Source organism: Gadus morhua, chromosome 16, assembly GCF_902167405.1.
Source record: "Gadus morhua chromosome 16, gadMor3.0, whole genome shotgun sequence".
Classification (NCBI taxonomy): domain Eukaryota; kingdom Metazoa; phylum Chordata; class Actinopteri; order Gadiformes; family Gadidae; genus Gadus; species Gadus morhua.
Genome location: NC_044063.1, coordinates 3,757,127 through 3,778,242, shown reverse-complemented (window position 1 = coordinate 3,778,242; position 21,116 = coordinate 3,757,127). Strand labels below are relative to the sequence as shown.

General features: G+C 43.1%; 2 protein-coding genes across 10 annotated transcripts; one reads left to right on the top strand and one right to left on the bottom strand.

Annotated features, from left to right (window-relative positions):
* LOC115560675 (B-cell receptor CD22-like) lies at nt 1-6,174 on the top strand. 4 transcript variants are annotated; one of them, XM_030380149.1, is made up of 10 exons: nt 2-180; nt 344-423; nt 936-1,298; nt 1,553-1,768; nt 2,361-2,714; nt 2,884-3,144; nt 3,760-4,020; nt 4,350-4,440; nt 4,579-4,636; nt 5,668-6,172. In XM_030380149.1, exons 2-10 carry the CDS (start codon nt 369-371, stop codon nt 5,905-5,907), a joined length of 1,899 nt encoding a protein of 632 aa, XP_030236009.1. In that variant the 5' UTR covers nt 2-180; nt 344-368; the 3' UTR covers nt 5,908-6,172. The 4 variants fall into 4 exon arrangements, with proteins under 4 accessions (XP_030236013.1, XP_030236009.1, XP_030236011.1 ...); XM_030380153.1 differs by lacking the exon at nt 936-1,298 and having other exon boundaries at nt 1-180; nt 4,576-4,636; nt 5,668-6,174; XM_030380151.1 differs by lacking the exon at nt 2,884-3,144 and having other exon boundaries at nt 4,576-4,636.
* An 8,163-nt stretch (nt 6,175-14,337) lies between these two features.
* LOC115560680 (B-cell receptor CD22-like) lies at nt 14,338-20,636 on the bottom strand. Of its 6 annotated transcripts, XM_030380164.1 has the most exons (11): nt 20,465-20,636; nt 20,223-20,302; nt 19,205-19,570; nt 18,794-19,009; nt 17,927-18,193; nt 17,702-17,758; nt 16,608-16,811; nt 16,183-16,291; nt 15,947-16,007; nt 14,824-15,056; nt 14,338-14,665 (listed from the first exon to the last, which is right to left on the bottom strand). In XM_030380164.1, the coding sequence occupies exons 2-11, from the start codon at nt 20,275-20,277 to the stop codon at nt 14,635-14,637; spliced, it is 1,599 nt and encodes a 532-aa protein (XP_030236024.1). In that variant the 5' UTR covers nt 20,278-20,302; nt 20,465-20,636; the 3' UTR covers nt 14,338-14,634. The 6 variants fall into 6 exon arrangements, with proteins under 6 accessions (XP_030236024.1, XP_030236022.1, XP_030236026.1 ...); XM_030380162.1 differs by lacking the exon at nt 17,702-17,758 and having other exon boundaries at nt 16,608-16,868; XM_030380166.1 differs by lacking the exon at nt 17,702-17,758 and having other exon boundaries at nt 16,608-16,868; nt 20,234-20,302.
* Between the last annotated feature and the right edge of the window lie 480 nt (nt 20,637-21,116).

Genomic DNA, 21,116 nt, shown 5'->3' with positions numbered 1-21,116 from the left:
ATCCTCTTTCTACTTAGCATTTGTCTCTGAGGCCCAGCAGTGCATGGTATTCATGCAGTTCATATTAACTGTGTAAAGTGGAAGGAAGAGCTTGAACACTTTTGTTCGAGTTATTATCTTAAACTGCAGGCAAAGACGTTTCCACTGACTTTTTCTGTCACACCAGCTACCTCCTTCACAGTAAGAATATTTTTTACTTGAATTATACTGGTTTACTAAAGAAAGTAACATTCCTATATCAAGCACAATAACCAATTAATGCGATAAAATGAATACAAAGAATAGACATAGAACTATGTATTATGTTAGTTAAAATTAATACATATTTTGTTTATATCTGTAGAACAACGCCCTGAGAGAAACAAACTATGAATCTTAGAACAGCTGCAAGAGGCTTTGTAGCTTTCCTTCTGTCAGTACCAGGTTTGTACATTTAAATAACAAATATGTTCTGTTTTACTGAATATTGTAGCGTTGCATTTGAGATTTTAAACAGGCTTGTTGACCATTTCCTGATTACCAGGCAACTCAGAATTCAGTACAACATTGATGGGTTAACTGAGTTCCTTTTTAAAGTGGAACAGACTTAAGTTGAGTCTGTGAACTTATTGTTAGAAGCCAAGATTGGTCTCCTGCCTTGTATTGTGTGTGTTTGTGCACTCTATCCCTTGATGAGATGTAGGATGATAAATCCATGCTGTAGCTGGTTTATCACTAGCTGTCTCACTGTATTCACCACTAGGTGTATCAATAGCTTTTCACTAGCTGCATATTGTTGGTGACCATGTTGTTCTTGGACGTTTCTCTGACAGCTCAGTGTTCAGCATGTATCTCTAGTTGCAGGTGCACCTAGCCACAATCTCATATGTATCTTGTGATCATGCATTTCATCAGCTGAACCATAATTCTCATGAGATGTGTTTGTTTTTTTACAGCATTACAGGGTTATAATAACTGGGCAGTTAATTACCCAGTTAGAAATGTCTGCGGTTTGAGAGGATCAACAGTTGAAATCAGCTGCACCTATAAATACCCTAAACACCTAAAAGTGGAGAAAAGATGGTGGTTTACTAATATACACAATGAGCTAGTAGATCTGAGAGATGATACAGACTATACAGGTCGTATTGATTACCACTGTGGAGAGCCCAGGTGTGGGTCCTACAGCTGTACTGGAACTTGTACACTGATAATCAAAGGCCTGACACAGAGTGACTCTGCTGAATACAAGTTTAGGGTTACAACAAACAAAGGAGGGGCATATAGTGGTGACCCTGGAGTGAAGTTATCTGTGACAGGTAAACATTGATTGCTAATGAATCTATTCAACTGTTTGTGTGTGTGTGTGTGTGTGTGTGTGTGTGTGTCTGTGGGTGTGTGTGTGTGTGTGTGTGTGTGTGTGTGTGTGTGTGTGTGTGTGTGTGTGTGTGTGTGTGTGTGTGTGTGTGTGTGTGTGTGTGTGTGTGTGTGTGTGTAGGTGTGTATGTATGTGTCTGTGTGTGCGTGTATGCACCTGTTTATTCATTTTTGTGTAATTTCTTCCCTGGCCCAGATATCCAGATGGAAGTGGTCATTCGTCCTAGCAGTCTTTACAGGGTACAGCTGGAATGTCACAGCATGTGTGATTCAACCGGTCTTACGTACACCTGGTACAGGAATGGAATTCCTCAACAATATCAAAGAAGGTTTCTCTGGTTCTACATTAACTCAGACTACAGTGCTTCATGTGCTGTTCAAGGATCCAAACATCTCACCTCTCCATCAGTCTGTAAGAACTCCACAGTACACTGACACGAGTCGGAACGTAATGGGTCTTTAGTGTAACAAAGTACATGTAATTTAAGTATGAATATCATATATGTTGAGGCAGGCTTCAGCCTCAGGGTAGGCCTAACAGTAGTACAGGGTGGGCTACTGCTACTACTGAACATTTCAGATTTGGGTAGAACAGAAACATACACTAACATACACTAAACATACCCTAACCCTTGCTTTTGATTTCATCCGTATGAAAAGCAGGATAACTACTAAGTTTGAAGCTATCAAATGTGTGAATTAGAAAAATAGCCGACTGCATAGATTTCCCTCTGGATTATAATTTTCGAAGATAATTCAGATAAAGGGCTCTCCAGTTGTTATGGACGGTTCCTTATTCATTTTTATTTTTATTGACATTCTGACCGCAGACAATCTATAATGTGCCACGTAAAATGACAACCTGCAAGTTGCACTTAAAAATAAACTGGATAAACTGGATTCAATACAATGCTTGGACATGCTCATAACACTAGCGTTACAACTTCCTAATGCTTTCTTTTTATACTTGGGTACACAAACAAATGTTATATAACTATCTACAGACGCTCCAAAGAACCCCTCAGTGAGTGTCAGGAGTCCCTCCGGTGTAATAAAGGAGGGCAGTTCAGTGACTCTGAGCTGCAGCAGTGATGCCAACGCAGCAGCTGACTACACCTGGTTCAAGGACAACCAACCTCTGCTCTGGGAACCAAGTCAACCCAGTAGCAGCGAGGCCAACCCAGTAGCAAAGTACACCTGGTCCAAGGTTCCTACAGATCATCCCCTCGGACACAGTGTCCAAGGACAACAGCTTTCCTTTCATCCCATCCAGTCTTCAGACTCTGGACAGTATCTCTGCACAGCTGAGAATGACCTTGGGACAGAAACTTCCTACCCATTCTCTATTGATGTGAAATGTGAGCAAAAGAACACTCAGAATAACATCATAACACAGATGTTAAAGTTTGTAAAAACCATGTCAACATTAAGATGAATCATCTCAATTCATCCTGCATTCCATTCAATCCTCAAATGTCTTCTTTATATCATTCATATCAATGTACATCATGTTTGATTTACCTCTAGATGGGCCTAAACACACATTTGTGATACCAAGTCCCCCTGGTGAAATAATGGAGGGCGGTTCAGTGACTCTGAGCTGCAGCAGTGATGCCAACCCAGCAGCTGACTACACCTGGTTCAAGGACAACCAATCTCTGCCCTGGGAACCAAGGAGACCTTATACCTTGGACTCAGTCAGCTCTAAAGACAGGGGAACGTACCGCTGCCACGCAGAGAACCAATATGGGTATCTGGGCTCCAACTCGGTTTTCATAGATGTCCTGTGTAAGTGGAAAACGATAATAATTGTTACGTCCCTCGCTAGGAAGAGGGAAGACAACATAAAACCTGGTATTTTTGGTAGAGTAAAGTGATTTATTAACACGGAACATGGATATTCAACCACACAAACACACAAATAGAGGAGTTGAAACTACAAAGGAAATCTGTTATATCAAAAAATATATATATCCAAAGGAGGACTCCAGAATACATGCTCATAGTGTCACTTACAAAGGTAAACTGCATAGTTGTTTTCAGTAGTTTGAAAAGCTTACCCTGGCCCAGTCCCCAAGTAGCTAACAAGAGCCTAAATCTACTCAACAAACAATTAGTAACGCACAAACCAACATGAGTCAAGACACAGTGGCAGCTATGATTTGCAGCTTGTAAAATCTGTACTGTCTAATAAAATATTTGCTATATTCGGTATTAGAAATGTTTAGCTGCTATTCATGTTTTGCTATATGCCTGGTCAATTAGGAGTCACTGTGATAGTTTATTATTCGACAGCAATCCTATTTTATTATTTAAAACAGAGTTCTGTATCCCACTGACATTGCAGTTTTGTGCGCGGTTTCGTGTCTTAAGGATGTACATACATCATTGTGTTTATGACAGACGCTCCAAAGACCCCCTCAGTGAGCGTGAGACCCCCTGGTGAAATAAAGGAGGGAGGTTCAGTGACTCTGAGCTGCAGCAGTGATGCCAACCCAGCAGCTGACTACACCTGGTTCAGGGAACATGGAGGCTCAGTGGAGGAATTAGGAAAGAACTACACCATCAGTAACATCACAACTGAGCTTGGAGGAAATTATTACTGTGAAGCTCGTAATGCAGTTGGACTTCAGAATTCAACTTTGATGTTCCTTAATGTGACAGGTAATTTGTTCCTTTAAAATAGCACATTGTTTAAAGACCGACCAAACCCTTGAATAATCCTTTAGTACCAGCACCATCGATAGTAAGACACAGACTCATGCAACGGCTCTATTCAATTTGTGATTGGCTTTAATTATGTGTTGCCACTTTTATTAACTTCGGTGCTGTACGAGCAGTCTAGTTATTTGAATACCCAGTGTACTCTAGAGTAAGAGTATCCATACTACGTTTTTTCATCAAGTGGAGATTTGTTACATCTAGCCTCTAATATATATATGGACAGTATTTCATCCTTCACATGAATCAAGTGTTAAATCACTGTGTTTCAGCCACACCATCATCAATGCCTACAACTGTGGCAGCAGGAACTGTAGCTGTTTTACTGGCCACCATGCTCCTCGTCATCTTCCTCTGGATGAGGTGAGATATTCTCTATCTCCATCATTTCTCCATCATTATTTCTTCTTCTTCTTCTTCTTCTTCTTCTTCTTCTTCTTCTTCTTCATCTTCTTCTTCTTCTTCTTCTTCCTCTCATCTCGCTGTTCTCTTCCCCAGAAGAAAGAGGGCTTCTAGGAAAGCGCGTGGCCAGGGAGGAAGGCCAGATACCAGGGAGGAGGTGAGAGACAGGAAGCTATTCCTTACTAAGACTCCTTTACTCCTTCCACTACCGACTAGTGTGGTGGAAATACCCCGAGCCCATACCTCTAAAATCTCATGTACTTGCAGTTTCTGTAACTCCTAGACCATTCGCTGCGAGACCTATAAGACAATATGCAAATACAATGCCCTAGAGATTAGCTTTAAAGGGGAACATTACGCAAGGGGAACCAAATCAAATAGCATGAATGCTTTTTTATAATACTAACGTGACTCTTAGATAGAAACTTGTCAATGGACGAGGTTACGTATTAAAGTTGTATTCACGTTGTGTTTAGTTATGTCTATTCATGCAATGTAGTTTCATTCTAATGAAATAGCATCAACATTTATTAACTTATTGTTACATTTCTAATTTATCATTAAATTAGTTGACTACCCATACGCTGTGGCTGGCGTTATGTGGCAAATTAAATTGTCGGTTAGCCCATTCTACTTGCTGTAGTTTGGTCTGGCTTTGCGAGACTAGCCCATTGCTGATATCTGTGGTCATATAAATCATACCAAAAATAACTTTACGAGCACCGAAATCCCAGACAAGTTGGAGCTTTGGGTCAACTTGTCCAGGTTCCTTTTTTTTTGTGAGATCAAGAGTGATAAATATATATATATATATATATATATATATATATATATATATATATATGCATAATATATATATATATATATATATATATAGTGCGATCTTGGCTGAGATCAAGGGGACATACAGAGAGACTTCTGCCAGTGAGCAGAATGAGAAGACTGAGTTATAGAAGTAGTAATGTTTAATCCAAGCAAACAAACTGTCACTGAAACCTAGCAATGATTAGAAAGAGGAATATGTTCAAGAAGAAGAGTCTTAAAGTGAAACCTGCAGCGGCCTTCACTGCGGAAGCACTAGTCACCCCCAACGGTCTCTAAATGAACCATAAAAACATGAGCTTCTGAACAGCCATTTAGGAGTAAAGTGTTTTCTAAATGTACTACTCTGTCCTCTCTCCCCGTCAGTCTCCTCCGTGTCCTGTGTATGACAACGTCTCAGCTCTGACCAATCGCTCGGCTTCTGCAGCACAGAGAGAACCAATAGAAGAGCAGGATGACCCTCACTATGCCAGCATCCACATCTCTCGCTCTAAGAACCAGGAAGTGCCTTGTGGGTTTGCTGGTGTTCTGGTAGAGTCTGATCATACAGAGCAGGTCCTTTACTCTGCCATCAACCTTAAAAGACCCAAGGCTGTCCCTGAATAAGCACTCTGGATAGTTCTCGAAAATAAACTTTGAGGCTTGAGACTTCATCCTCCAAAGGGACAGCTTGTGGAGGCAAAGGCAAAGCCATTTATAAACATGTACAATTTACTGAGTTTCTTAACTTCTCTTTTTCACTTCTTCTTTTCACTGAAAGTAAACTGATGTAAGATCGGTATACCACCCTCAAATAAACATCCCAGAAAATGCATTATTTTGATATAGAATCAGCATAACATTTCTACCAACAAATTTGTATTTTATTGTCAGAATCTTCACAGTGATTGTGTATATTGTTTAGTTTGTTAGTTACTAAGAATATTCCTCTCCCGAGAGAAAAACGCTTTAAATCATTTATTTGTCTGTTGATATGGGTGATGCTATCACAAAAAAAAGAAAATAAATAAACTTATCACAAAAAGTAAGGAAATTTGTGTATGGTTGATTATTTATCTATGGTTACAATGCTCTTTGGCAATAAATCTTATACCGTTGGAAAGCCTGTATAATTCCCTTTCAAATGGTGCCCCATTTGTAAGGAACAAGCACTTGTGGGATGAGAAGCAGAGTTGATTATGTGGGTTGCGCCCTTGAAAAAATTGCCAAATCTTCTCTGCCAATCCCAAACAGCCTATTCTGCCATTGACTCGTTTGCTGTTTGTTGGATCGGATGATTGAATTTGAAGAAACAAGACATATTGGCAATTAAACAATTTGTTCATTTCACAAACAGGAGCCTCAGTAGCGTAAGGAAGAACCATACACAGCCACAACAGCCTGGCACCTCCTCCTTATGCTGTCAACAGCCAGGTCACACACTGCTGTGGGATGGCATCCCATTCTTCAACCAGAATTTGTCGCAAATCAGCCAAATTTGTACCGGCTGCCAAAACCTAATCCATTCCAAACCTGCCTGGCAACAGATGATCGCGTCCGTTGCCTGGCAACGGACGATCGCGTCGAATGACGTGAAAGGTTCATGAACATTCGCGAACCTTCAAGCTCGTTCACATAAAGTAAAAAAAGAAGTGTTATCTAGCGATCCGTTATCTGTATTATGCTATTTCGTCCTTGACCTGCTTTAAACACTCAGTTTACTTGCTAAATTTGATTAATCAATTAAATACAATACAAATATAAAGTAAAAACAAGTGTTATCTAGCGATCCGTTTTCTGTATTATGTTATTTCGTCTTTGGCAACATTAGCGCGAATGTGGCAGCCGGTACAAATTTGGCGTGACACCTCCACCAAAAGATGTTATTCTATCGGTGCAGCAATCAGCATAGCGTTCTCCACGTCTTCTCCACACTTTGAACCTACGATCCAACTGCTGTGGGCAGAATCTGGACTCCTCACTGAACATAACGTTCCTCCACATGTTCAGGTTCCAGTGCACGTGTTGCCGACACCAGTGCAAACGGGCCTGACGGTGAAGGGCAGTCATGGCAGGACTCCTGGCAGCCCAATGAAACCGGAGTTTGGCTGCTTGTAGTCTGTTCCGGATCGTCTGGGCAGAGAGCCGTTGGCTATATCGTCCTGCAAACCTTGACTGCAAACCTGTAGAAGACAGCCTACGGCACCCAAGTGCTGACAGGGTGATAAAACGGTCTCCAAGGGGTGTCGTCTTCTTGGGACGCCCACTTCGCGGCCTGTCTTTGACATCCCCTGTTATATGGAACATGGCCTTCAGTTTGGAGAGGGTACTAGTGTCAGGTTCCACAAAATGGCAGACGAGAACCCAATAGCACGACAAGAGAAACAGTTCAGGTGAAGAAACATTGTTTATTCCAAGCAGAGGTCAAACCAGGTAGTCAATCCGTGTAGCAAACAAATTCAGTAGGAGCAGGCAAAAGAGAAGGTCCAAAGTCCAAACAGGTAAGTCAATCATGTAGGCAGGTCAATCCAGTAGAAGCAGGCAAAATGGAAGGTCCAAAGTCCAAACAGGCAGGTCAATCCAGTAGGCAGGTCAATCCAGTAGAAGCAGGCAAAAGGGAAGGTCCAAAGTCCAAAAAGGCAGGTCAATACATGAGCAGGCAGGTTCAGGATCAGAATGAGAAGACGCGGGAGAGCTAGGTAAACACACTAGACAATCTGGCAAAGAACTGAGGGAAATGGACCGGTACATATACTGAGGGGCTGATTAGCTGATGAGGAGCAAGCGAGTATGGGGGTGGGGCAGGCCAGGTGAATGAAAACAGCAGGTAATGCAGACTAGGAGGGAGTGGCAGTCTGAAATGACATGAGTTAGTGTGGCAAAACAGGAAACAGACAAATGAAAAACTAGAACCTTGCTGAAGTTGTGACAACTAGGGATCGCTTGAACTAATGCGCAACTTGGTTTTGCAGAACACCAGCATGAAGTTGCCCAATCAGGTGCCAATCAGGCGCCTTTTTTCCCCTCGAAATAGGTCCGAAAAAGTCGGGTCGTCTTATATTCGGGGTCTAGTATTCAGAGCGCATCATCTCTTCTTCGCCTCTCCCTTTAAATGTCAATACACATTCGCGGCCCCAGGTGGCGCCAAAAATTGGTTCCGGGAAGGAGTAGTCCAGCGTCCTTAACAACCGGCCCGTTACCGGTGTTTAAAGATGGAAAGACAGGCTGGCCATTTAGAGACAAGTGGCTCAAAAGTGGGTCAGGTCAATCAACAACAGTGGAGGAGCTATGATGTCCATTTTAAAATAATGGTCGTCAATAAGGCAGAGTCAAGTAACAACTGCCAAGCTGCCAAGAAGTTCGGGGTCACGGAGGGTCACGTAAGAAGATGGCGAGCACAAAAACAACGTCTCAAAGATGCCAACAGTCAGCGCAAATCTGGTCTGCAAATCTTTTTTTCTAAATGTTTGTGTTGAAAACGGGGGGTCTTCTTATAATCAGGGTTGTCTTATGTTCGGACCAATACAGTAGATAAGTTGTAGTTTGTAACATCGCAGTGCTACGAATTGGTCAAATTTTGAAATGCACAATCCTAACCCAAGTTTAAAAAACATAGGATACGCGTTTAACTCTATGGGTTTATATCTACATGCTATTGTATGATTCATTGGCCATTTTGGGTGACCGGGTTATAGCATTCTGGCCACCACCACCACCACCACCAAAATCTGATAGGAGTGATTAGGAATGGTGTGTGCAAGACAGTGACAACCTGAACTGCTATATATGCCTCCCCTAAATAAAAAAAAAGTTGTCCGGCACTCAGTTGAATCTACACCACCTGCTCATTGCCTGAATGTACTGCACATGTGAGGGGAGGTCTTCAAGGAGAGCTCAACCTACTCCACTTGTACATTGGTTTGTATGGTAGATAGCTCCCTCTATAGGCTAAATACGTGCTATTGCAAGCATATCCACTGCAAGGCTGATTTGAATACAAGGGCGCTGCTGATGTGATACACCTGTCCTCCACTGAGACCGAAAGAAAAGTAGCCCTGAATGCTGACAGCAGTTTGAATTGGTGGGGGGTTAGAAAATGTGAAATTCAGAAAACAGTATGAGAAAAAAGATGGAGTATCTAGAAATTTAGAAAAAAGAGAGCGGGATGCAACGCGGACCAACGCGTTGTGGAGCCGCCGGCGTAGACGATAATGCGCCACCTGAGAGCTGTGATGTCATCGTGGAGCTTAGGGACATGAGAATGATGAGGATGATGATGTCACCTTCCTACTGTGGCGAACAGGGCACCCGAGGGACACGAATGCTGTGTAGTGTTGTTTTTTTTAAGTGTTTGTGTGTGTATTGTGTCCTCACACACGGTCTGCATTTTACATTCTATGTTTATGCAATAGATGCTGACATCAAGAAAGTGTCCACAGACACTCCCACTCTCACTTGTCATGCATACAAACTCTGTATATGAAATGCAACCGCAAACTATAAATAATTGTACTTTTCATCTTCCATCTCTCTGTCTCTGTCTCTCTGTCGCTCTCTCGGAGGATGAACAATAGAGGGGATCATGTCCTCTCTCTCCATGGTTAATCAGAGCTTGCTCGCGCCACTCCCTGCCACGGCGCTCTTTAATAAATCACCTCTGAGACGACAGGCCTGTCCACACAACCTGGAGCCTACTGTCTCTCTACCTCTTTCCCTCTCTCTATATACTCATACCTCGCTCGCTCTCTCCCTCTGTCTCTCTACCTCTCTGTATACATCTCAACCTCGCTTTCTCTCTCTATAGCTCTGCCCCGCTCACTTGCTCTCTCACTCTTTTTATCCGTCTTTCTCGTTCTACCTCAACCAGGACGATACGCAGCCTTTCCATTTACTTATCCCTAACTCCCTCCCTTTCCTTCTCTCTTGCTCACACTCTCCCTCCCTCTTTTGTTTTTCCTTATCAATCTCTCTCTCCCACGCCCCCCCCCCCCCCCCCCCCCCCTGTCTCACTTTCACTCCTCGTCTCTCATTCATCTTACTTCCTATTCTGTCCATCCCCCTAGGTGAGTGTGTCGCACAAAGTGTCACGTGATGACGTCCGCAAAACACAAATCTGTAACGGGGGGGTTAGGCAGGACCCAAGTGCACAGACTGCTGGTCACAGGGGGGTCCAAAGGTTTTATTGATTCCACAGATGATCAGGGTCGGGCAGGCAGAGTAAACAGGGACAGACAAGAGTTTGGAAAGCAGGCAATCAGGTAGACTGGGGGTACCGTCGCCGGGTGGGTAGTCGGGCAGGCGCGGGGTCGATATCCACCAGGTACTGTACCCCACGTCCACGGCGGTGGGAGTGAAGGAGGCGCCGGACAGTGTACACCGGACCGCCGTCGACGAGCTGAGGGGGAGGAGGCGGAACGGGAGGAGCCAGAGTGCTCTCCTGGACGGGGTTGACTCTGGAGACATGGAATGTCGGTTGGATCCTCAGGGACCCAGGGAGCCGACGGCGTACCGCCTCCGGGTTAATGACACGAGGGATGGGGAAGGGGCCTACAAACCTGGAGGCCAGCTTACGACTGTCCAACTTAAGGGGGAGATCGCGGGTGGAGAGCCAGACCTTGTGGCCAGTCTGGTAGACAGGGGCTGGCGTACGGCGCTTGTTGGCGGCGGCAGCGTTGCGGTCCGCGGATTTGGTGAGGCTATTGCACGCCTGGTCCCAGGTGCGTCTGCAGCGGCGAATGAGGGCTTGTACAGAGGGACAGGAGGACTCCTGCTCTAAGTCGGGAAACAGGGGTGGCAGATACCCATAGGTGCATTGGAAGTGAGAGAGGCCTGTGGATGAGCAGGTGAGGGTGATATGCGCAAACTCTACCCAGACTAGCTGGTCGGACCAGGAAGCCGGATTGCGGTTCATCAGACAGTGAAGGGTGGTCTCCAGATCTTGGTTCACCCTCTCGCTCTCTCCATTGGACTGAGGATGGAAGCCGGAAGACTGGCTGATGGAAGCCCCAACTAGGCTGCAAGACTCCCTCCGGAAGACCGACGCTGGGAAAGGACCGCCCCTACTCCCACACCGGATGCGTCCACCTCCACTAGGAACTGACGCTCAGGTTCGGGGATCTGAAGGATGGGGGCGGTGGTGAAGCGAGTCTGATGGAAGCCCCAACTAGGCTGCAAGACTCCCTCCGGAAGACCGACGTGAATTGGGGCCTCTGATCAGAAACGACATCAGTGGGCAGTCCATGGAGGCGGAAGACTCGGGTCCGTTGAATGCCGGGATTAACAGGAACCGATCAGCAAACCACAAATCAGTGTCCTGGCTGGCCGCAGCACAGGCAGAGGTTCTGCCTCCGTCTTCTCTCTTTTTCTTCCGGTGGGAGATGGGTGCGACCCACCTGCATGGGCTCTGGATCCCCCTCCCTCCAAGATGCAGATGAGGTCATCGGGAAGGAGGCGTGGGTTACTGGGATCCTGGGGAGAGGAGGGCTGCGTGGCGGGGTAGGACGTGACGGAGCCTCTGAACGCCTCTCCCTCCTACGAGCCTGGATACGGAGGTCGAGGCTGGTGGCGAGCTCGATCAGGCCCTCCAGTGTAGACGGTGGGTCATTGGTGATGAGCTCGTCCTTGATGTGCCCAGCCAGACCCCGCAAGAACACATCAGGGAGAGCAGATGGGTTCCAGTCGCTCATGGGGGCCCTGGTACGGAAGTCAATGGCGTGGTCCGTGACTGAGCGGCTTCCCTGGGAAAGGGCCAACAGATCCCGTCCAGCTTCGGCCCCCAGAGGTCCGGTACCGAAGACTCTTCTGAGCTCCTCGGCGAAGGTCTGGAAAGAGCGGCAGGTGGGGGTCCCTCTCTGCCACTCAGCTGTGCCCCAAAGACGCGCCCGCCCAGAGAGGAGGTTGATGGTGTAAGCCACCCGGGCTTCTTCGGAGGGGAAGGTGAGCGGCTGAAGGGCGCAGATGATGGAGCAGTTGCACAAGAAGGCGTTACAAGTGGTAGGGTCGCCATCATAATGCTCGGGAATCGCCACATTGGGCTCACGGAGCGAAAGGACGAGAGGTGGAGCGGCGGCGCCTTCTTTGTAATCCAATTCATGAATAAATAGGAAACATTAACACTAAACAGAAACACACAAGACAGCAAAAAATGACCACACACAGATCACAGACAGCACCAAACACATCAACACACAGATACAACACACAACATAAGCTGTGGGATGTGGGACCAGCTGTGTGGTGGATTCTGTGGATGTTTATGGATGGATGGATGGTTGGATGGATGAATGGGTGGATGGATGGAAGTCCTATTTGAAGCCAGCCGAGTCCTGAGAGCTTTGCTCCGTTCCAACAACATGGTTCTAGTTGATGCTTGTGTCATGCTTCAGATACGAGGCGAGATTTGCGCAACATGTGCTTTTAGCTAGAGAATAAAATAATTACATGGTCAGGTTCTCTGCCGTGTCTCCCTTTTGTTAATTAAAAAACAAAGAGGGAGCTATCTACCATACAAACCAATGTACAAGTGGAGTAGGTTGGGCTCTCCTTGAAGACCTCCCCTCACATGTGCAGTACATTCAGGCAATGAACAGGTGGTGTAGATTCAACTGAGTGCCGGCCAACTTTTTTTCATATAGGGGAGGCATATATAGCAGTTCAGGTTGTCACTGCCTTGCACACACTATTCCCACTCACTCCTATCAGATTTTGGTAGTCGTGGTGTTTGCCAGAATGCTATAACCTGGTCACCCAAAATGGCCAATGAATCATACAATAGCATGTAGATATAAAACCCAGAGAGCTAAACACGTGTCCTACATTTTTCAAACTTGGGTTAGGCTTGTGCATTTCAAGATTTGACCAGGATCAATTCATAGCACTATGTTGCAGACTACATCACTCATCATCTAAATAAAGTATACTTTACAATTCCAAGGTGTCCCTGCAAAGAAGACGGAAATCAGTTACCCTGGAGAGCAGATTTTTACAAAGATTTAGAAGTTAAGAGTTGAATATCTAAGATAGTATCTGAAGGGGTTTACCCAGGGACAGCCTTGGGTCTTGGAGACCAGAGAGTACAGGACCTGGTCTATCTGATATGATCGGACGGGGGTATCCCACAGGACGTTGAGACACTTTCGGTTCTCTTAATGAGAGATGTGGGTGGATAGTGAAGGTCATCCTGCCCTTCCTTTGCTTCTCTCTGTGCTCTCTGAGCCGAGCGAATGGTCAGAGCTGAGGCATTTTCAAACACAGAAACAGAAAGAGATCGATGGGCAGAGAGGACAGAAGAGTATGTTTACAAAAACTTTAAACTTCCTGTGTTTCTGGTTCATTTAGTGATCTTTGGTGGGGATTTGTGGGCCCACCATGCAGCCAGATGTAGACGTCACTTCCGGACTCATTTTTTAAGCGTGTTCCTTCTTCTAACCACTGCTAGGTTTCCTCCGAAAGTCTGGGGCTGGTACTGTCATTCTCAAATATATTAGAATAAATATATAATAGATATTTATTTGCTTGGATTACTCATCATTACTCCCAGCTGTCCGGTCATTCTTCTCACTGCCTCTCAACCACTCTCGTTATAAATAGTCTATCTTGTATGCAAGGGCGTAGGAACCGGGGGGGGACGGATGGGACCCCTTTTTACAACAACCGTGAAGCACTACTATCTTACAATATAACATAGCTATGCCTGCTGGTTCCCCTTAAAAGCTAATCTGCTGGTTCCTGCTGGTGGAGAGAGAGAGAGAGAGAGAGAGAGAGAGAGAAAGAGAGAGAGAGAGAGGGAGAGAGAGAGAGAGAGAGAGAGAGAGAGAGAGACTTATCAACCTATCCAGAGGAAGATGAGGAGGGAGATCGGGACCAGTAAGATAGCCAATGTATGTACAGCTACAGTGATGATGATGATGATGATGATGATGATGATGATGATGATGATGATGATGATGATGTAAAACAGAAAATAGCCTGGAAGCATGAAAAACACCATAAGCAGTTTAACTTAACCACTAAACATCGTATACAATCAGTGAAATAAAAAGCATGTTTCTCGCGAGACATGTTATCAAACACATCTTAATGCCGAAACAAGCATTTTCCACGGAGAATAAAATGAATGTCAACAAAAAAATGTATACATTTGATATATATTTTTTGTGATAGCAGCACCCATATCGACCAACAAAGCAATGATAGAAAGCGTTTTTTTCCGGCAAGAAAAATATTATTAGTAACTAACAAACTAAACGATATATACAATCAATGAACGAAGATGATGACAATAAAATACACATTTATTGCTAGAAATGTTATTAAAACCCATTTAATGCTGAATCTATATCAAAACTGGGCTGTTTATTTGATGGTGGTATCTGACATCAGTTTACTTTAAATGAAAAGAAGAAGTGAAAACGAGAAAGAGAAGTTAAGAAACTCAGTAAATTGTACATGTTTATAAATGGCTTTTCCTCCACAAGCTGTCCCTTGGGAGGATGAAGCCTCAAGCCTCAAAGTTTATCTTCGAGAACTATCAAGAGTGCTTACTCAGGGACAGCCTTGGGTCTTTTAAGGTTGATGGCAGAGTAAAGGACCTGCTCTGTATGATCAGACTCTACCAGAGCACCAGCAAACCCATGAGGCACTTCCTGGTTCTTAGAGCGAGAGATGTGGATGCTGGCATAGTGAGGGTCATCCTGCTCTTCTATTGGTTCTCTTTGTGCTGCAGAAGCCGAGCGATTGGTCAGAGCTGAGACGTTGTAATACACAGGACACGGAGACTGACGGGGAGAGAGGACAGAGTAGTACATTTAGAAAAACACTTTACTCTCAAATGGCTGTTCATAAGCCCATATTTTTACGGTTCATTTAGAGACCGTTGGGGGTGACTAGTGCTTCCACAGTGAAGGATGCTGTAGGTTTCACTTTAGGACTCTTCTTCTTGAACATATTCCTCTTTCTAATCATTGATAGGTTTCAGTGACAGTTTGTTTGCTTGGATTAAACATCACTACTTCTTTAAATCACTCTTGATCTCACAAAAAAAAAAGGAACCTGGACAAGTTGCCCTAATGGTTCAACTTGTCTGGGATTTCGGTGCTCGTAAATTTATATTTGGTATAATTGACATGACCACGGATAACAGCAATGGGCTACCCCACAATTTAATTTGCCACATAACGTCAGCTACAGCTGTATGGGTAGTCAACTTATTTAATGATAAATTAGAAGTTAATAAATGGTGATGCTATTTCATTAGAATGAAATTACATTGCATGAATAGAAGTAACTAAACATAACGTGAATACAACTTTCATACGTAACCTTGTCCATTAACAAGTTTCTATCTAAAAGTCACGTTAGGATCATAAAAAAGCATTCATGCTATTTGATTTGGTTCCCCTTTTGTGATGGTTCCCCTTTAAAGCTAATCTCTAGGGCATTAGATCATGATTTGGTTCCCCTTGCGTGATGGTTTCCATTTAAAGCTAATCTCCAGGGCATTGTATTTGCATATTGTCATAAAGGTCTCGCAGCGAATGGGCTCAGAGTTACAGAAACTGCAAGTACATGAGATTTTAGAGGTATGGGCTCGGGGTATTTCCACCACACTAGTCGGTAGTGGAAGGAGTAAAGGAGTCTTAGTAAGGAATAGCTTCCTGTCTCTCACCTCCTCCCTGGTATCTGGCCTTCCTCCCTGGCCACGCGCTTTCCTAGAAGCCCTCTTTCTTCTGGGGAAGAGAACAGAGAGATAAGAAGAAGAAGAAGAAGAAGAAGAAGAAGAAGAAGAAGAAGAAGAAGAAGAAGAAGAAGAAGAAGAAGAAGTAGAAGAAGAAGAAGAAGAAGAAGAAGAAGAAGAAGAAGAAGAAATAATGATTGTGGAGAGATAGAGAGAGAATATCTCACCTCATCAATAGGAAGATGACGAGGAGCATGGTGGCCAGTAAAACAGCTACAGTTCCTGCTGCCACAGTTGTAGACATTGATGATGGTGATGATGGAGATGGTGGTGTGGCTGAAACACAGTGATTTAACACTTGATTCATGTGAAGGATGAAATACTGTCCATATATATATTAGAGGCTAGATGTAACAGATCTCCACTTGATGAACATTTTTTTATGGATACTCTTACTCTAGTGTACACTGGGTATACAAATAACTACGGTAGACTGCTCGTACAGCACCAAAGTTAATAAAAGTGGCAACACATAATTTAAGCCAATCACAAATTGAATAGAGCCGTTGCATGAGTCTGTGTCTTACTATCAAGTATTATTCAAGTGTTTGGTCGGTCTTTAAACAATGTGCTATTTTAAAGAAACAATTACCTGTCACATTAAGGAACATCAAAGTTGAATTCTGAAGTCCAACTGCATTACGAGCTTCACAGTAATAATTTCCTCCAAGCTCAGTTGTGATGTTACTGATGGTGTAGTTCTCTCCTAATTCCTCCACTGAGCCTCCATGTTCCCTGAACCAGGTGTAGTCAGCTGCTGGGTTGGCATCACTGCTGCAGCTCAGAGTCACTGAACCTCCCTCCTTTATTTCACCAGGGGGTCTCACGCTCACTGAGGGGGTCTTTGGAGCGTCTGTCATCAACACAATGATATATACAATGATATATATTTACATCCTAAAGATAAGATGCCGGGAACAAAACTACAATGTCAGTGGGATACAGAATGCTGTTTAGAATAATAAAATAGGATTGCTGTCGAATAATAAACGATCACAGTAACTCCTAATTGACCAGGCATATAGCAAAACATGAATAGCAGCTAAACATTTCTAATACCGGATATAGCTAATATGTTATTAGACAGTAAAGATTTGACAAGCTGCAAATCATAGCTGCCACTGTGTCTTTACGCATGTTGGTTTGTGCGTTACTAATTGTTTGTTGAGTAGATTCAGGCTCTTGTAAGCTACTTGGGGACTGGGCCAGGGTAAGCTTTTCAAACTACTGAAAACAAATATGCAGTTTACCTTTGTAATTGACACTAGGAACATGTATGCTGGAGTCCTCCTTTGGATAGATATATTTTTTGATTTAACAGATTTCCTTTGAAGTTTCAACTCCTCTGTTTGTGTGTTTGTGTGGTTGAATATCCATGTTCCGTGTTAATAAATCACATTACTCTCCCAAAGATATCAGGTTTTATGTTGTCTTCCCTCTTCCTAGCGAGGGACGTAACAATTATTATCGTTTTCCACTTACACAGGACATCTATGAAAACAGAGTTGGATCCCAGATATCCATATTGGTTCTCTGCTTGGCAGAGGTACGTTCCCCTGTCTTTAGAGCGGACTGAGTCCAAGGTATAAGGTCGCCTTGGTTCCCAGGGCAGAGGTTGGTTGTCCCTGAACCAGGTGTAGTCAGCTGCTGGGTTGGCATCACTGCTGCAGCTCAGAGTCACTGAACCTCCCTCCATTATTTCACCAGGGGGACTTGGTATCACAGATGTGTTTTTAGGCCCATCTTGAGGTACATCAAACATGATGTACATTGATATGAATGATATAAAGAGGACATTTGAGGAGTTAAGGGAATGCAGGACGAATTGAGATGGTTCATCTTAATGTTGACATGGTTAGATAAACTTTAACATCTGTGTTATGATGTTATTCTGTGTGTTCTTTTACTCACATTTCACATCAATAGAGATGGGGGATGATTTTGTTCCAAGGTCATTCTCAGCTTGACAGAGATATTGTCCAGAGTCTGAAGACTGGATGGTATTAAAGGAAAGCTGTTGTCCTTGGACACTGTGTCCGGGGGGATGACCTGTAGTAACCTTGGACCAGGTGTACTTTGCTGCTGGGTTGGCCTCGCTGGTGCAGGTCAGATTCACTGAACTGCCCTCCTCTATTACACCAGGGGGAGTCCATCCCACTGAGGGGGTCTCTGGAGCGTCTGTTGACAGTTATATCACATTAGTTATTAAACCAATTATATTAATACAATTATGTCAAGTGTGTACCCAAGTATTAAAAAAATAAAAAAAATAAAGCATTAGGAAGTTCTAAGGCTAGTGTTATGAGCATTTCCAAGCATTGTGTTGAATCCAGTTTATCTTTGAAGTGCAACTTGCAGGTTGTCATTGCACATTGCTCATTATAGACTGGCTGCGGTCATAATGTCAATCAATAATAAAAATAAAGAAGCAGTCCATAACAACTGGACAGCCCTTTGTCTGAATTATCTTCGAAGATTACAATCCAGAGGGAAATCTATTCAGTCAGCTATTTTTCTAATTTGTACTTTTGTTAGCTTCAAAGTCAGTAGTTATCCTGCTTTCCTTACGTATGGAATCAAAGCAAGTAGTGTATGTTTCTGTTCTACCCAAATCTTAAGTGGCATCAGTAGTACCAGTAGCCCACCCTGTACTACTAGTAGGCCTAAACTGAGGCTGAGGACTGCTTCAACATGGACGATAGTTGTCCATTCATACTTATACTAGATGTACTTCGTTAAGACGCTTTGACTCATGTCAGTGTACTTTGGAGCTCTTACACACTGATGGAGAGTGGAGATGTGCGGATCCTTTAACAGCACATGAAACCCTGTATTCAGAGGTAATGTAGTACACAATGTAGTACATTCCATGATGTTGTTGATATCCATTCCTGTACCAGGTGTACGTAAGACCAGGAAAATCACACATGCTGTGACATTTCAGCTGTACCCTGTCATGATACCTAGAATGAATGACCACTTCCACCTGGAAATCTGGGCCAGGGAAGAAATTACACAAAAATGAATAATAAAAAGAATAGTCTAAACAGAAACAATTAAATGCAGTTGCATACGCACACACGCAGACACACACACACACACACACACACACACACACACACACACACACACACACACACACACATACATACACACAGTTGAATAGATTCATTAGTAATCAATGTTTACCTGTTACAGATAACTTCACTCCAGGGTAACCACTATATGCCCCGCCTACTTGGTTTGTTGTAATCCTAAACTTGTAATAAGCAGAGTCTCTCTGTGTCACGTCTTTGATTCTCAGTGTACACGTTCCAGTACAGATGTAAGACCAACACTTGGGCTCTCCACAGATGTATTCAACACGACCCCCATAGTCTGTATCGTCTTTCAGATCAAATGGTTCATGGTTTATATTAGTAAACCACAGTTTTTTCTCCACTGCATGTCCTTTAGGGTATTTATAGTTGCATATGATGTCAACCGTTGATCCGCTCAAAGCGCAGATATTACTAGATGGGTAAGTAACTGCCCAGTAAGGGTAACCCTGTAATGCTGTAAAAAACCAACACATTGACAATGATGATTAGGATGAAATGCATGATCACAAGATACAGATGAGATGGAGGCTATGTGCAGCTCTAACTAGAGATACATGCTGAACACTGAGCTGTCAGAGTAACGTTCAAGAACATCATGGGACACCAACACAATGCAGCTAGTGAAAAACTAGTGATAAACGCAGTGAGACAGCTAGTGAAACTCCTATAGCTATAGCATGGAGACATCATCTCACATCTAATTAAGGGATTCAGGGCACAAACACACACAATACAAGGCAGGTGACCAATGCTGACTTCTAACAATAAGTTCACAGACTCAACTTAAGACTGAACTTTAAATAGGAACTAACTGAACCCGTCAATGTTGTACTGAACACATTGACGGGTTAATTTGGTCAACAAGCCTGTTTAAAATCTCAAATGCAACGCTACAATATTCAGTAAAACAGAACATATTTGTTATTTAAAACAGGTCAATACTCTATGCATATATATCTATATCGAATATATCTAATGACATCTAGAGTCTAGATGTCATTAGATCAATTCACAACATGTTGTTTCACCCTCTCTTCATTCGGTTTGCTTGTCATGTTACCCTTTGAAACAGATCAACTTAATGTTCACAACGTTAATGTACAAACCTGGTACTGACAGAAGGAAAGCTACAAAGCCTCTTGCAGCTGTTCTCAGATTCATAGTTTGTTTCTCCCAGGGCTTTGACCTACAGATATAAACAAATATGTATTAATTTTAACTCTCAAAATACATAGTCCTATGTCTGTTCTTTGTATCCATTTAATCACATTAATTGGTTATTGTGCTTGATATAGGAATATTACTTTCTTAAGTAAACCAGTACAATTAAAGTAAAAATGATTCTTACTGTAGAGGAGGTAGCTGGTGTGACAGAAAAAGTCTGTGGAAACGTCTTTGCCTGCAGTTTAAGATAATAACTCGAACAAATGTGTTCAAGGTCTTCCTTCCTCTTTACACAGTTAATATGAACTGCATGAATACCGTGCACTGCTGGGCCTCAGAGACAAATGCAAAGTAGGAAGAGGATATTCACCCAGACCACATTAAACAGGCAGTGCAGTTTATCAGCTACCCTGTAAATAACTAGTGGTCACCAGTTGACCAGCGGGGAACATATATAGCATTTTGATGTAGAATATAGTCATATTATATAGGATATAGATGTAGAATATAGATATAGAATAAAGATACAAACTAGACATAGGATAACGTTTGACGTAGAATAAAGCCTACAGAATATAAAGAACATAGATATAAAATATAGAGGGAAAATAAGGAATATTGGAGTTGAATATTGTATATATTTAGATTATATGTAGTTGGTAAATATAGGTGAAGATACCATCATATAGATATATATTATAGAAATAGAATATATATATATATATATATATATATACATTGAGTTTGAATAGCCTACTACATAAAATGCGTCAATGTGATTATCTACTGCCACATAGTGGTGAAAGTTGTGATCTGCATTACTTTACAAACGTTTG

Coding starts and splice junctions, on each gene's coding strand:
- LOC115560680 (XM_030380164.1), bottom strand. CDS start 20,277: ATGAATCTGAGAACAGCTGCAAGAGGCTTTGTAGCTTTCCTTCTGTCA. Junction 16,812..17,701: donor TGGTGAAATAATGGAGGGAG/GTTCAGTGACTC, acceptor TAAAGGAGGGAG/GTTCAGTGACTCTGAGCTGC. Junction 16,008..16,182: donor GTCATCTTCCTATTGATGAG/GTGAGATATTCT, acceptor TCTCTTCCCCAG/AAGAAAGAGGGCTTCTAGGA.
- LOC115560675 (XM_030380149.1), top strand. CDS start 369: ATGAATCTTAGAACAGCTGCAAGAGGCTTTGTAGCTTTCCTTCTGTCA. Junction 424..935: donor TTTCCTTCTGTCAGTACCAG/GTTTGTACATTT, acceptor GTTTTTTTACAG/CATTACAGGGTTATAATAAC. Junction 4,441..4,578: donor GTCATCTTCCTCTGGATGAG/GTGAGATATTCT, acceptor CTTCCCCAGAAG/AAAGAGGGCTTCTAGGAAAG.